Source organism: Onychomys torridus, chromosome 2 (assembly GCF_903995425.1).
Source record: "Onychomys torridus chromosome 2, mOncTor1.1, whole genome shotgun sequence".
Lineage (NCBI taxonomy): Eukaryota > Metazoa > Chordata > Mammalia > Rodentia > Cricetidae > Onychomys > Onychomys torridus.
In genome coordinates this window covers 88490184-88507528 of record NC_050444.1, presented here as the reverse complement: position 1 = coordinate 88507528, position 17345 = coordinate 88490184, and the positions used below count along the sequence as shown (strand labels likewise).

Here is a 17345-nt window from a genome sequence, read left to right as displayed (position 1 = left end):
AGTTCTTCCCACTATTTCTGGAATTTCTGTTTTAGATTGATTTAGATTGTCCAAAGTTCCGTTTTTGTAGTAAGAACATATTAGTGAAAATATCATAGGGAAAAAAATTGAGAATAGGTCTAAAAATGATCTTTAAAATATTTGACCCAGAAATCCTATACCTACCTTCTGAGAAAATAATTTTAAATTCATAAAAAGGTTTATGTTAAAGAAAGAAAGAAAGAAAGAAAGAAAGAAAGAAAGAAAGAAAGAAAGAAAGAAAGAAAGAAAGGAGGGAGGGAGGGAGGGACAGAAAGACAGACAGAGAGAGAGAGAGAGAGAGAGAGAGAGAGAGAGAGAAAGAAAGATGGAAAGAAAATGAAGCTAGGTGGTGATGGCACACAACTTTAATCCCAGCAGTTGGGAGGCAGAGCCAGGCAGCTATCTGTGAGTTCTAGACCAGCCTGGGCTACAGAGTGAAATCCAGGACAGGGACCAAAAACTACACAAAGAAACCCTATCTCAGAAAAAAAAAAGAATGAAAGAAAGAAAGAAAGGAAAAGAAAAACAAAATGCTCATCAGATGATAGTTATGATCTTAAAAAAAACCCATAGATTCCTAAATTTATAACAATAGGTAATTAATACTGTTACCTAGAGAATATATGGTTAGGAATCCAGAAAATCAAAACCCCCTAATAGGTCGTTATAAAATTAAATATATTTATACATCTACAGTGCCTTGATCATCATAATCAGCCCAGACATGGTACCTGTTAGACTGTTTTCATTACAGTTCTTTCATGAATGACATGTAGCTACACAACAATGTAAATAGTCTGGCTATAAAGTGACAAGTACCATATAAGACTGTTTCAGTGACAAAACCCAGATCTCTATAAATAAGGAAAGATTTCAAGGAATGTGTCTCAAATGTTAATAAAACTGTTCAGGACACTTTCCTTGTTCTTTTACTTGTTTTCCATATTTTCTTTCCTTATCACATTTTTTTGTTCTTTTATTCTATTTTTTCTTTATTATTATGTGTTTTAAATTGTATACATCAGCCGTGGGTTCCCCTGTCTTCCCCCCTCCCACCCCCACCCCCACCCTACCCACCAGCCCCTCCCCTCCATTCCCATGTCCTCCAGGATCAAGACACCCCTGGGGATTCATTTAAACCTGGTGGATTCAATACAGGCAGGTCCTGTCCCCTCCTTCCAGACTGAGCAAAGTGTCCCTGTGTAAGCCCAAGGTTTCAAACAGCCAGCTCATGCACTAAGGACAGATCCTGGTCCCACAGACTGGGTGCCTCCCAAGCAAATCAAGCTATTCAATTGTCTCACTTATCCAGAGGGCCTGATCCAGCTGGGGGCTCCACAGCCTTTGGTTCATAATTCATGTGCTTCCATTCGTTTGGCTATTTGTCCCTGTGCTTTTTGCAATCTTGGATTCAACAATTCACGCTCTTGCAGACCTTCCTCTTTCTCGACAGTTGAACACCTGGAGCTCCATCAGTTATTGGACAAGAGTTCCAGCATGACAGTTAGGGTGTTTAGCCATCTGATCACCAGACTAGGTCAGATCAGGCTTTCTCTTGACCATTGCCAGCAGTCTACAGAGGATGTATCACTGTGGATTTCTGGGGACCTCTCCAGCACTCTGCCTCTTCCTGTTCTCATGTGGTCTTCATTTATCATGGTCTGTTATTCCTCATTCTCCCTTTCTGTTCTTGATCCAGCTGTGATCCCCTGCTCCCCTAAGCTTTCTTTCCCTCAAACCTTGCCCTTCATTACTCCCACTGCTGTCCAGGTTGTTCATGTAGATCTCATCCATTTCTTTGTCATTGGGTGATCCTTGTGTCTTTCCTAGGGTCCCGTTTTCTAGGTGGCCTCCCTGGAGTTGTGTAGCAGTCTAGTCATCTTTGTTTTACATCTAGTATCCTCCTATGAGTGAGTACAGACCATGTTTGTCCTGAGTCTGGGTTACCTCACTCAGGATGGGCTTATCACATTTTCTTTTAAGAAAATGTAAGAGGGTTAATTATTTTTTAACTACCAACTTTTCCTTCAGATAGTAGACTTGCTTTGAAGAACGCAAGGTTTTTGTGTGTCCTTGTGGGGTCCCATGCCAGAGAGACTCCAGCAGCTTGACTCTGACTGCCTTGACTGCTCAGGAGCCACTTTGGTCCAGGATGCCAGTCTCCTAGCTTTCTTCCTGTGGATGCTTTTCCTTCTCTGTCAGCTGTGCCCCATCTCCCTTAGTCAGCCCTACAATAGTGTCTTAGAGCTGGGAGTTTAGCACATTTGTCCCCTCCATTTGTGCTTTCCCTCTGAGTGATCTCACTGAGGCCAGACTTAGCTTGAATGCCCTCAGTTTGTGTGCTGTTGTCAGATTTGTATCTCCCTTGATCTCCATGCTCAAACATCTAGGTGCCATCCTTCAGTTTGCATTTCAATAGTGCTGTCTTTAGGATGCTTCTTGTGTACATAGATAGTTCATCATTTGACTACAAAATCCAAACTATGAAAGTGCCACAAATTGTTTGCTCTCTGTTAATATATATTATCTTATTTTTTTCTTTGTACAAAGTTAGTCTGTTTTAGTGTGTAGCCAATTAACTAATAATGGCATGTTGTGACTATAATCACATTCCCAGCTTTTTTCTCATAGGAGACATTGAATTCAAAGACAAGGCTAGTTAAAAAAATGAATCAGGAGTGGTTGGAAAGATGGCTCAACAGTTAAAAGCACTTGTTTCTTGCACAAGCCCCAGGTTGAGCTCCCAGCACCTTCTCTGGGCCGCTCACAACCACCTGTAACTCCAGTTCAAAGAGCTCCAGTTCCCTCCTCTGTACTCTGAGGGTGCTTACACATTCATGTGCACAGAAACATGGGTAGGCACACACACACATGCACATAAACATCTATTTTTTACGTTAGATGTATGTATTTTATTGTTTTATGTGTATGAGTGTTTTGCCTGCATGTATACATGTACCCATGGAAGTCAGAAGAGGGTGGTCTCCATCCTTAAATCTTTTTCCTTCTTTCTTTCGTTCTTCCTTCCTTCCTTCCTTCCTTCCTTCCTTCCTTTCTTTTGTAGTAGGAATCTTAAAAGTTCTTATTAATGAAATCAAACCCGAGGCCAGTTATTGGGGTGATTGCTGGAAGATCAGAGACACAGAACAAGCCACAGCTATCTTACCTTGCTAGTTCCTCAGGTGATCCCTTTTCCTCTGGCTGGAAGCTTCTGAGTCCTCATCCCAATGACTCTCAGCTGAACTGTGTTGCTCCAAAGCCTGAACACTTAACCAACCAAATGCTTAACTAACTACATGCTTTTTTCTCTTTAGTTCCTGGCCCTCACGCCTTATATACCTTTCTCTTTCTGCCCCCACTCCCTGGGGTTAAAGGTTATGTTTCTGGGATTAAAGGCTTGGGTCACCATGCTTAGCTGTTTCTAAAGTGGCCTTGAACTCAGAGATCCAGCTAGCTCTGCCTCCCAAGTGCTGGGATAAAAGGTGTGTACCACCACCGCCCAACTTCTGTTATGGTTTACTCTTCCCATTTTCTAGCCACCATTTCTGGCTTTGTTCTAGTGGCTGTCTGTTCTCTGACCCCAGATATGTTTATTTCAGGGAACACACAATATTTCAGGGAACACAATACCCACCACATTCATTCTTTCTTTCTTTCTTTCTTTCTTTCTTTCTTTCTTTCTTTCTTTCTTTCTTTCTTTCTTTTTCTTTCTTTCTTCCTTTCTTTCTTTTCTTTCTTTCTTTCTTTCTTTCTGTTTGTATTTCCTTCCTTCCTTCCTTCCTTCCTTCCTTCCTTCCTTTCTCCCTCCCTCCCACCCTCCCTCCCTCCCTCCCTCTCTCTCTCTTTCTCCTTCTTTCTTTCTTTTTTGAAATAATGAAATAGAAACCAAACACTACACCTGTTATTTTTTTTTTTCTGTATAATTTTATGGTCTTCCTGTTGTGGGTAGGATTTCTGAAAAGTTCCTTAACTCTGAAACAATAATTTGATTCTTTTAGGTGCTTGTTTAAATTGCCAGGAAAATAGCAAAGGGGATCACTGTGAAGAATGCAAAGAAGGATTTTATCAGAGTCCTGATGCTACTAAAGAATGCCGCCGCTGCCCTTGTTCAGCAGTGACCTCTACAGGCAATTGCACCATAGGTAAGGGCTTTTTTTCTAGGTCTTCACTTTCTTCAGTGAAGTACACTACATTTATGAATTAGTTTCTGGAGGATGTAAGTGAAAGTGAGGTATAAAAATCACAGAAGTCTTCCTTTCTACAAATTTACAATCAAATCCTAATACATATATGAAATGATACCTCATATGTCCTAATAGCCAACCCTGTGTATGTGTCTAGCTTCTTTCATGTAACATATTCAGAGTTCACCTATATTGTAATATATAATCAATAATGCATACTGTTTGTTGTTGAATTGTATAGATGCCACACTTTATTTATTCTTCCCTGAATTGGTGGACATTTAGCAGTTATCTAGTACAAGTAATGCTGCTATGAACATTTATGTTCATGTTTTTGTGTATAGTGCATATAAATGTTGCCAGTACACCCTCAAGTCAGTGGTTGTAGGATGTTTTCCTCATTACTGGAGATTAAGCCCAGGAATTCATTCATGTTTGCTGGCTAAGTATTCTGCCTCTGAGCTGCTTCCCTCAGTGGTTGTGTGTGCAAGTGTTTTAATTTCTCTGGGGGTATATAACTAGGAATGAAATTGCTATGTCATAAGTCAGCTCTGCTTAACTCTGTGAGGAAGTATCAGGTAACATTTTATGTTATCATTTTGTGGGGGGTGGTACAGGTGCAGTGTACATCACATGTCTCCCGTCTCACTCCACCCTATTTTTTTTTAAGATTTTTTATTTTTAATTTTGTGTGTGTGTGTGTGTGTGTGTGTGTGTGTGTGTGTGTGTTATTATGTGCATGTGAGTGCATTGCTTGTAGAGGCCCAAAGAGGGCATCCAATTTCCTGGGTCCCCAGAGGTGGAGTTACAGGCCTTTGTGAGCTGCCATATGTGGGTGCTAAGAACTGAACTCTGTAAGATCAATGCTTGCTCTTAACCACTGAGCCTTTTCTCTAACCTCCTCCCCTTTTGGGGGGAGGCAAGATTTCTCAGCCTGAAACTCAATGATTTGGGTTGACTAAAGGTGATCCAGGGATCCACCTGTCTTTACCTTCCCAACAGAGAGGTATGTATCACCATGCCAGTGTTTTCCACATGGTTCTGGGGCTCTGAGAGCCTCAGGCTTGTACAGCAAGCACTTTACTGACTACACTGTCTCTCTAGCCCTACTTACAATTTTAACAAGAGTATATGAGCATTCTAAGTTGTCCACAGCTTCACCAGCACTATATTTTTATATTCCTATGGCTATCCTAATAAATTTTAAATGGCATTGCGTTGTGGTTTTAATTTGCCTGTCTCTGATGGCTAATTATATGTTTATTGACTACTTTTGTATTTCTTTTGAGCAAATACCTATTTGGGTTTTTTGTTCATCTTAAAATTGTAGGGTTTTTTTTTTTATCTTGTGTTGATAGAATTATAGATACAAGTCACTTATTGGATGCATGATTTGTAAGAAATGAGGATGTAGCTCCATGGGAGAGCTCTTGCCCAGCAAGTAGTAAGTCCTAGGTTTGCTCTCTAGCATCATAAAATATTTGAATTAAAAAAAAGGCTTTAAAAATAATTTGTAAATATTTTCACTTATCCCATGGATCAATTTTTCATTTTCTTGATGTCTGTTTTAGCACAAAGGGTTGTTTGATTGATTGATTTCCGAGACATTCAGTTTAATTTTCTTTTGTTATTTATGTTGGCTTGGAATTTCTCATGAGATTGCAGTCAAGATGTTAGTCAGGACTGTAGTCAGTAGTCTGAAGGCTTAATTGGGATTGTAGAATCTGCTTTCAATATGGCTTACTCATGTGTCTTGCAAGGGGCAAAAAGATTTTGTTTGTCACCATGCAAACTTCTTCATTAAGCTTCTTAATATCCCTGACACATGGCAGCTGGTTCCCTTTGAAGCAAGTGATCCAAAAGAGGGCAAAATGGAAGCTGCAGTGTATTCTATCATTTAGTTTCTAAAGCCACAGAGATGTTTCCAAGGCCCCATTACTTACTCACACCTATTCTGTCACATATGAACATGTGATTTCCAGGAGTAGAGAGCATTTGACCAAATCTGGAAAGTCAGTTGCTATACCTAGTAATAGGAACAGGTACTTTCCTCTTTTCATAGAAAGGTCTGAAAAATTCTTTCATGTATTTCACAAATAGTAATTAAGCACCTAGTACATGCTTGTCATTGTGATTGATAAGGAATACAAAAGTTTAAAAACTAAATATGGTCTTTGTTCTAAAGGAGTATTCAGTGTCATAGAGAGGAAAATACACAAAGCAAATAAATTTATGGGTATGAACTTGCAGGACATGAAGAAGGTGCCATTGTCCATTGTCCCTGGGGCTGGATTTATTTTCTTCTAATTTTTCCTAAAAGAGATAATACTTTTACATAGCATCCTTTGTTGTTTATCACTGTACGTATTTGTATATTAAACATTTGGTATGTTAGGACTATCATTGAGTCAAGAATATGAAAATTGTGTATTAATATTGAAATTTGCATCAGCAATATCAGAATTCCAGATCATAGATATTGTCATGCTGTTAGTGACAATTTAAGATCTAAGATTTTATAGGATTTATAAATAAGAACTTTGGCTGTATAAGTTATTGGCTCATCTTGAGTAACTTTTTTTTAACATAGGGCTTTACTTAGGTATTGCTTTTTAATTGTTTGAGTGACCAAATTCACTTTCATATGATGAATTTATAATGCAGAATTTCTCTATGAAAAGAAAATCCCTATGAAAAGTAATGTTCTTGAAATCCTTTGTTCTTATATGTCTTTTCTAAACACTATACTCTGCAAGGATAGAGATGATGTCTATATTTTAAATCATTTAATACCCAGTGTGTTGTTAATGCCAATAATGCATGTTGAATAAGTATAAAGGGATATAGCCATAACTTGGTAGAGAATGGTTAGGTATGTAAAACTGGAGTTAGCAGAGCTTTGGAGAGACTTATATTTCCTACTGGGAAGTACTGAAAAGTCTTTATGGAACAAGTTATATTTGAACAGGGCCTTGAAAAGTAAGGAGTGGGACACTTAGAAATTTATCCACATAAAGGTGGTAGATCACAGCCAGAGACTAAATTGGGATGGGAGCAATCCAACTAAGCATGCATGTGCCTATAGGGTAGCAAGCGCTAAGTCAATTAAGTTTGATACTTTCAGAGATTGTAGTTAGTTTTTCTTACTCTTTAGTCTTTCAGGGGCCCACTAACCAGCTCCCAAATCATCACACAGAAGCTTATTTTCTCTTATGAATGCCAAGCCTTAGCTTGGCTTGTTTCTAGCCAATTTTTCTTAACTTAGATTATCCATCTACCTTTTACCTCTGGGCTTTTATCTTTTTCTATTCTATATACATTTCCTTACTTCTTATTCTGTGGCTTCCTTTATAGCTGTGTACCTGGGTGGCTGGTCCCTGGAGTTCTCCTCTTCGCCTTTCTCCTTGCACGTCAATCTTCTCTTTCTCTTCTTCTATTTATTCTCCCTGATTGCCAGCCCCACCTATTTCTTGCTCCTGCCTAGCTATTGGCCATTCAGCTCTTTATTAGACCAATCAGGTGTTTCAGGCAGGCAAAGTAACACAGCTTCACAGAGTTAAACAAATGCAACATAAAAGACTGCAACTCATCTTTGCATTCCACAGCATAAATAAATGTAACACAACTTCAACTAGTATTCCACAAGAAATTGCTGTGTCTAATCTACAAACAACATTCAAATAAGTTCAGTATGGTGATTCAGTCTATATATAGTGGCTGCACTAATAGGGTGTCTTAGAGTTTCTATTACTATGATAAAACACCACTGCCAAAAGCAAATTGGAGAGGAAGGGTTTATTTCATCTTAAAATTCCAGGTAACAGTCCATCTCTTAGCAAAGTTGGGGGATACTCAATACTCCTGCCGCTCTCAGGATGAGAAAAATCTGGGGTTTTAGGCATGCTTCAGCCCCTTCTTATTTTCAGGCCAGCCCCTCAACTGAACATAGAGTATCTCTAATCCAGAGAATCAGGTATAACCTTTTGTGCTTCTGAGAAGTGATATATGAGTTAATTTCTGCAGTTTAAATTTGCAAAGTGATTAGGGGTAAGGAGACAAGAGTATTGCTGTAGGATGGTCTTTCTCTGTGCTGTGAATATGTGTTGCTGTCATTGGTTAATAAAGAAGATGCCTTGGCCTATGGAAAGACAGTTAATAGCCAGGTGGGAAATCCAAGCAAAGATACAGGGAGAAGAAAGGTGGAGTTGGGAGAGACACTGCAAGCCAGGAGAGCAAGATATAATAGAACACAGATAAAGCCAAGAGACATATGGCAATATGTAGATTAATAGAAATGGGTTCATTTAAGATGTAATAGCTAGTTAGTAATAATCCTGAGCAATAGGCCAAATGTTTTGTAGTTAATATTAGGCCTCTGAGTGATTATTTATAAGTGACAGTGGGACCGAGTGGGGCGCAGAAAAACCTCTGGCTACAGAGTATGTTGTGCATTGATGAAACAGTATATATAATATTTTAGAGAGAAGAAAACAGGCAATCTTTGGGAGTATTCCTAAGCCATCTGTTAAGCTTGAAACAAAGTAGATGATGAAGTGGGAAGAGAAATGATAAGAGCTAGGAAAAGTAGGCAAGGCTTAGATGATTTTCAGCAGAAAATTCTATTAAGTTTTCACTTAGTCTGGCAGCCCATTAGAATTGAAGCAACTTCTCTAGGGTATTAATATATGTACTCAGATTCACTGTGAAAATTATAGAGACTGTAGGATTGTACTTCAGTAAAGAGCCTTAGGAAGTATTGAGAGTGCTGCAAGTAAGAAATGATGACAGCTTAACCAGGAGTGTGGCACTGGAGTAGAGTCACAGTATAGAATCTGCTAACGTGTCACTGAAAGGAACTGCTAACTGCTCAAAAGTGGGAATGAGATGGAGTACTGAGAGTTGGTTCTCAAGTTTGGGACCTAGGCAGGTGGATGGATGTTGGGACCATTCACTAAGATGTTGAGGACAGTCATCTAGGTTAAATTTGAAATGTTTGTAGACCCAGGTATACAGGCAGTTTGTATATCATATACAGTTTGTAATTTAAGACAGAAAAATGGAGTGGAGATACACATTTTCCATTGTTGACTGTACAAGTGAATGAACTCACCTATGGAAAAATGGATAGAGTGAAAGGTAAAAGAAACCAAGCATAGAAATTTATGAGCAATGGTCCTGGGTGTAGCTCACATTGTGGAAGATGCCCTGTGTTAATACCCAGTACTACACAAAACAAAAGGCCCAGGAGTATCAACATTTATGAAGGAAAGAGATAGAGAAAGTTTTTGCTTAAACCATATTTTATATAGTCCTTCATGCCAAAGAAGAAAGAAAAATAAAATAAAATAAAAACCAACTATGTAAGTATCTATGAGATGGTTCAGTAGGTAAAGATACAGACCAGCAAAACTGACAACCTGACATTGATCCCCAGACCTACACAGTGAATGGAAAGGACTCCAGCAAGTTGTCTTCTGACATATATGCTTATTGTTGTCCATGTGCATTAATACACACACACACACACACACACACACACACACACACACACACACACTACTTCATTGACAATGTATTACACTTATTGAGACATCTGGTGAAAGCATATTTCTTTTACCCTTTACGTCAATAGGCCTTGAACAGGCCCACCATTCTTTCAATATGCTGAAAAGGTAATAAACTATATAGAATATTGCTTCTATATATCTTTTAATGTTGAGTGAGAGAAGATACCTGGGAGATTTGTAAAAATTTTTGGAGGGCGAATAATTTACTGTTTTTTAATGTAGCTTGAGACTTTACTAAATTTTTTTTTTGTTTCCCTGTGTAGCTTTGTGCCTTTCCTGGAACTCACTTGGTAGCCCAGGCTGGCCTTGAACTCACAGAGATCTGCCTGGCTCTGCCTCCCGAGTGCTGGGATTAAAGGCGTGCGCCACCACTGCCTAGCCAACTTCACTAAATTTTTTGATGTTCTTTCTATTTTAGGATCTGGTGAATTGGAGCCTACATGTGTCCAGTGTAAAGATGGTTACACAGGACAGAACTGCAATAAATGTGAAAATGGCTATTACAATTCTGACAGCATCTGCACTCGGTGCGAATGTCATGGCCATGTGGACGCAACTAAAACTCCAAAGATTTGCAAGCCAGATAGTGGTGAGTGCATCAACTGTGCCCATAACACCACTGGGTTCCGGTGTGAGAACTGCCTAGAAGGTTATGTTCGAGACCTCCAGAAAAACTGCATCAAGCAAGGTAAAACTCTTCCTAAGATTACACATTTAGTGTCTTATGCCAGCATTGATTGTTTATAGACAGCTGCCATTAGCTTTGTAAACCTTCCAGTCCCACCAAAGGAGTTTCTAGAATTAAATTTTGATAGGTATTTGGCTAAAAAGATTTCTTTCCCTTTCTGGTTGTTTCCTGATACAATAGCATCAACTCTAGAAATATGAAGACTAAGACAAGATTGGTGCGACAGTGAGACAGAGTGTGCTCATGTTTCCCTTCTTCTGTCTGTCTGTTATACATGAAAGGTCCTGTCAGTTCTTTTCCTTTGCTTTTTGATGTATCATTTCCATGATCATCAAAGGCCTTTCCAGGGAGGGACCTACAGTGTGCTTAAGAAGTTGCATCTGGGAAACTGGAGTTCAAACTTCTTCACACTTTGAGCTGACATTGAGGTAGATGGAATCTTATTAATATTCCCTTTGATTTTTACAAGAAAAAGCCATTCATACAATAGAATGCTTTTTTGTAAAGGAATTCAGTGAGGATTTAGAGGGGTTAAGTTATAAATTCAGGAGGCGCTAAGGATATTTAGGGATTATTAGACCTTGTTCTTGTATAAACTACTCCTTGTGGTATTCTAATGCACACTAATTACTGAGCTGAGGTAGAGTTGGTCTGTGGCCTGTGACATTTTTCTGCCATGTTCTTGATATTCGTACTATAGTGGTCAGATTGAGCCACATCACTAACTAGAAATGCTATAACTCTGTATTCCACCATGTGGGAGGCATAACTTGTCCAGACCAATGAGTACCAAGAAGACTGATGGTTTTTCTTAGCCATAAAGGAATTCAAACTTCGCCTGTTTTTAGGTTAATTGATGTAGTGGACTGTGGTGATAAGTAATAATAGCTATTTTTTATAATAATTTTATTGAGCACCTATAATGTTCACTAAAGTCTTCCCAAGAACTCTGTGAAGCAGATGTTTTTACCCATGTTTAACAGATGAAAAATGTACAATTCTAAGAGGTTGATTTACCTGGGATGCAATACATTCCTGACCTGGTCCAAAGCTGCCATTCTTCCATTGAGCTAAGCTGTTGAGTAGAAGTCTAAAATGTAGTTCCTTGATTATAAAGCAGTCCAAATACACACAAAGTGAGAACATGTGGAATTCAAGGAAAACTCTTTTCTCTTTTGGCTGACATCAACTCTGATGTAAAAAATAAGTCCACATTTTTTTTAGCAGGGGGAATAGATTTTTATACTTCCTTTGAGGAGAATTTTACCTTCATGAAATGCCATCAGATATATTGGATATATTTTAGGTCAAATAATTGTCATTTTTAACCATGCAATTTAGAACTTGGTGGTGACACATGCACTGCCTTTGTAGAAATGTCTGTGATTATCAGTGAATAAGGAGGGAATGAAAATTCTTAAGTTAGAATTTCCTAAAGTTTCAGTATGGGTGTTATACACATTGGAGAACAAACCTAGCTGTAATAAGTGATCTTTCCAGACCCCATATCTTATCATTATATTTGCTTAAAAATTATTTTTAACTTACATTACCCTAAGCAGAATCCCATGTCAACATCCCACATCAACTTCCACTATCATGTGTATTTCTTTTATTGTTTCTCAAAACTAGATAATTTTGTCTTTTACATTTCATTCTCTGTTTTTATTTTCAGAAGTTATTGTTCCAACTCCTGAAGGTTCTACCATTTTGGTTTCCAATGCCTCTTTGACCACATCAGTGCCCACCCTTGTTATAAATAGTACATTTGCCCCCACAACCCTGCAGACTATCTTTTCAGTAAGCTCTTCTGAAAACAGCACCTCAGCTCTCGCTGATGTATCATGGACCCAGTTTAATATCATCATTTTGACAGTTATCATCATTGTGGTAGTGCTGCTAATGGGATTCGTAGGAGCTGTGTACATGTACCGAGAGTACCAAAACCGGAAACTCAATGCTCCCTTTTGGACCATCGAGCTGAAAGAAGACAATATCAGTTTCAGCAGCTACCATGACAGCATCCCCAATGCAGATGTGTCAGGATTGTTGGAGGACGATGGCAATGAAGTGGCTCCCAATGGGCAGCTGACCCTGACAACACCCATTCATAACTACAAAGCTTGAGGAGCTGAGCTGTCCTCCTGGATTGTCAGAACACAGTGCTCACTAAAATGCATCTGCCCTCCAGCCACACATAGCCTGGGTAGAGTTTGCTGAGAAAGGCATCATGCAAATGAACTGTTCAGGTATAAACTGCAATGTGCTTAGCCTATCTGTTGCTCTTAATTCCCCATGAAGATCTGAAGTACTCATCATCATTGAGGACATGAAGTAAAGTATATTTTTGTAGCAAACCACATGTGTGTATGGAAAAGCTTAATCCCACACAGTAGTCCAACTCTACCCAGCCTCTCAAAGGACTGCTGGGAAAGTGTTCATCTCACCAGCCATGACAGAATGTTGATGTGGAGGGGGAAGACTGATAGAAGACTTCATCTCCATTTTGGGAACACATTTTTTAAAGGAGAGGCAGGGATTATGTTCATTTTACTGTACTAAAAGATATGACTGAGGAAGAGCTGGTGTCTAGGCTGTACCACACTAAACAGTCTTGGCTCTCTATAAACTATGGGCAGAAAGTCCCAAGAGGATCTGTAGAAGGGCTTGGCTTTCCTCCCTTGAGTCTCCTTCAAGGATGGGATTGAAGCACAGGATAAGCCTCTGTGGTGAGGGCAGGCATAGCACCCAGAGAGCAGAAAGTTGATGGTCCTCCTCAGGGGAGGTTCCTGCCTCTAAAGAAACAAGGTGTACATAGTTAATGTAGCATACATGCTCAACATTGTACTTGTATCTATTTGTAAAAAAAAAAAATCATGTCCTATTTTATCATTTAGACTTTATTTGTATAGCAGTTAATGGTGTTGTAAAAAGAAGATATGGAAATTGGTTACAATATTGTAAATTAGGTGGCAATATTGCTAGAGCTGGGACTCTGGTGAGCATCATTCATTTTTAGTCCCTATTTGGACACTTGGAATTTATAGGAGGTCAAATGTTTCTAATCTTTCCTCCCTCAACCTATGAGTCATATGCTTTTTGACCTACCATAGATTCAAGCAATAGGTGTGAAGTCTGTAATTATTAAGCTGGGACACAGGCGGCATTCTCTAGACACTCACCTAATTAGCCACTCCGTGTGTTTTACATTGCTCGGCGTAAACATCCTCAGAAAAAGACTTCTTTCCTGAATGTAAAAGACAGTCTTCCAAAGGATAGAAATTTTAAATTAAAAAGAAAAGCCATCACATTGCTTGGGGCCCTTCATTTTTATGCCCATGAAATATTTATGTACTTCCCATAACCTCCAAAATAAAGGCCTCAGACATTTGAACATAACCTGTCACCCACGAATCATGAGGTATGTTTGGCTTCTTCAGTGCTAGAATTCATCCATCTTCTTGTCTGGGCAGAGGATTACTCTGATTGAATGTGCATGTAGTCCTTGCTTTCTGATGCCATTTTCCCCTGAGGCCAAGTACTGCTTCTTTCATCTGTTATGCATCCACAGTTTGTGGATGAAACAAGCCAAGAAAGGTGGCCCAGACTATGAAGTGGTTAGGGAAAAACAAAGCAAAGACTAGACCTAGGAAACTTAGACTTAACTTCCTCAGAGAGGAAAACATATGGTTTGTTCATCCTCTGCAGATCCCCACCTTTTTCTCAGGGTTTGGAAATGACTGTAGACTAGAGGGTCCTTAGGTAACCTGAGGGTGCTCTGCATATGTGGCTGTCTTTATTAAAGTAAACATTGCACCTCATTGTACTGAAACAATTTACAAGTGGCTGATTGCTTGCCTCGCATAGGATTCTGTGGGTTTAATCCTCAGAATTACAGAATATACTAGTATTTTTATTGTCCTTTGTCATTTACAAAACACTTTCTGTATGTGTTCTTTGATTCTCACCATAGCCTCCTAAGGAAGCAGTCTTGTACCCATTTTATACAGGAAGAAACTGAGGCATAGAGAAGCTAAATCGTTCAGGGCTATATAATGCACATCATTTTTATGCTTAGAATCAATTCTCACCTCTACAGCACAGTCATTTGGCTATATGATAACATATAAAACTACTAGCCATGGGCCCTAGAAGGCTGGAATGAAGATTCACATTTGTGGATGCTTCTAATAGAGCCCTTGTGTGCTCCCAAGTGTGCTTCCCAATCCCGTGTGCATGTGCGTGTGGTCGTGTGTGATATGTATGTGACTTGCAGGCACAATTCAGGGCCACATAGCTGCAAATGACTTTGTGGAAAGAACACATGAGGATTTCTATGTAAAGTCAGAATTAATGATGAGAAGGCAAAACTGCTAATTAGAGTTCATTAAAATGAACGAATTCCTGTAGTGGGGGTGCTTTCCCTAGCAGTTGCAGCACAGGTATGTAGTGACTGTGCACCACACAATTCCAAGCATTGTGCACAGTGATTGCCCCATTTCCTGCCAAAAATAAAAGGTAAGGAGATAAAAAGCAAACATTTGTTAAACAAATGTTCACCCAATAAATAAATGAAGCATGTTTGTAGGAGTCTCAGTCAAGATTCTAGCTGAATAGAGATCCCTTAAAACAGTTCTTCAAAGATAACACAGAAATTAAACGACAAAATATGTTTATCAAGTATGGCTCCTAGGTCATACTAATTTTTCACAATGATAAAAAAGTATAGCCTTAAAATGTGTTTTAAATAATATTATTTAGTGACCCCAAAACTCTGCTTGTAGAAATAATTTTGCTCTAAATATCAACCATGAGGCACTCTCCTCTTGAAATAGAGTAGAAAACCATTGTAAAACATAATGCAGGGTTTTCAGTCTCTAGAGGCATCACCATCCAGCACCAGGCATCCTCTGAAAAGTCTAATGTTTGAACAATTTTTGTCTAATTATTGATAGCTTGTTCTTTTTAAAATTCAATACCTATGTGAACCTTACTGAGAAGTAGTCATCACTTGCTATGAATAAACTGATGCTTGCTCGCATCTTCATTAGCTCACCTTAGTAAGCCCTATGCATTTCTGATGGTGGATGTTATAGTCAGTGTCCAGCAGGTCTTTGATCACTACCACCCTCCATACTGCTTCCCCGGGCTCTCTTATCTACAGTCTTTCCCATTATAGAAAAGGCAAAAGGATAGTATAATCTCTTATTTATTTCAACATCCTGAGTGCATTTTTTTCCCAGGAATACTTGGATTTTAAGAGAGAGCAACAGGGCAGACATGGGCTGGGAGGATAAGGGTTTTATAGGTCTTGTTTTTTGTTTTGTTTTGTTTTTCTTAACAAGATTATCTAAGTCTCAAATGCTATCGCTATTCTCTAATTCCAATATTCCCAGATCTATTAATCATCAAAGCAATACTCACTGACCTCCTATTAATCTGGGTTATCTGATCATCAAGATGTGTTTTGGAAGATGAGAGACAATTGGAGCTTTATTATTTATCATTCACCCTGGTACTGTACTTTTTAATTTTTTTTTATGCTTGTAAACATAAGGTTGGTTCTAATGACTGTCCCTGGCTTCTTATATTTTGAAGTAGTATGTGGGCAGGAGTTGAATTTCTGTATTTCTCAAGGAAAACTATCTGTCAAAACATTCAGAACAAGTTCAAAGAACCTGTGCAATCATTAGGGCAACCGAAGTCTTTGTGACCTCATCCATACATACACACCACACACACACACACACACACACACACACACACACACACACACACACACACAGAAAAAACCCTTTAGTCTGTTGCTTTTTTGACAGCAAGTGGTTTTGGAATTGAAATGGGTTTGATGTCTATGTTCAGGGCTGGAGGAGGTGATGGAAGGTTAATCCATCATTCCCTTTCACTTTGAGCCATTGGCTGAGCCATGGGGAGAAGCAAGAAAAATGGTTATCAATCTGTAGAAGTCAAATACTATCAAATGGCTAAAGGTTATGGGTCATTAAAATGTCAGTGGTTTGAATGATAATTTTTGAAAGGCATTGGGGATCTTATTTGTTACTTATGCACCTGTAGAAACTGCAGCAGCTCTGGAGTGAGCCCAGAGCTTCAGATTCAAGCCAGCCCAAAGCTAAGTGACTTCTAGTCAACTTTTAATGCTAGGCATAAGCACTCTGTACTCTTAAATTTCAGCCCAATCAATTAGGGAATGTTTCTAAAACATTAAATTTGTATTTATGTCACTAAAATCCTAACGCAAAATTTAAAAACATGTCTCATATGTGTACTGTACTAGGTTTCATGACACATTTCTAAATTTGTGTATGATTTGAATATATGAAAGAATTTATACAAGAGTGTTATTTAAAATTATTAATAAATGTATATAATTTGTACCTATTGTAGATTTGTTTCATTTTTTTATGTAGTGAGAGATTTTAGAAGTCTTCAGGTAAGTTCCGAAGATCACTTGTCAGCTTCTTCATGTACTTTGAATCCTTCATGTACTGACCAACATCTTGTTTAGGTTCATTAAAGGAGTGTCTACTGCCCCTTGGGGAGAAGATACCACATAGGACAATTCCTTCTCATAAAACAAATTCATCCGGGAAGTGAAAATATGTATTATAATATATTATTGGAGGTTGGAGAGTTGGCTCAGAGGTTAAAAGCAATGGCTGCTCTTTCAGAGGTTCTATGTTCAATTCCCAGCAACCACATGGTGGCTCACAACCATCTGTAAATAAGATCTGGTGCCCTGCTCTGGCCTGCAGGTATATAGGTATATATGTAGGCACAGCACTGTATACAAAATGAATAAATAAATCATATATATATATAAAATTAGAGTAGGGATATGGCTTAGTTTTAGGGCTCTTGCATATC

At 38.7% G+C, this 17345-nt stretch overlaps 1 protein-coding gene across 1 annotated transcript in view; it reads left to right on the top strand.

Annotated features, from left to right (window-relative positions):
• Positions 1–16864, top strand: part of Megf9 (multiple EGF like domains 9) — a 97550-nt gene extending 80686 nt beyond the window's left edge. The window contains exons 4-6 of the mRNA XM_036178482.1: positions 4020–4163; positions 10191–10460; positions 12136–16864. Coding sequence (XP_036034375.1) covers positions 4020–4163; positions 10191–10460; positions 12136–12587 — 866 coding nt within the window. The 3' untranslated portion in view covers positions 12588–16864. The remainder of the gene's footprint in view (positions 1–4019; positions 4164–10190; positions 10461–12135) is intronic.
• Positions 16865–17345: the final 481 nt, after the last annotated feature.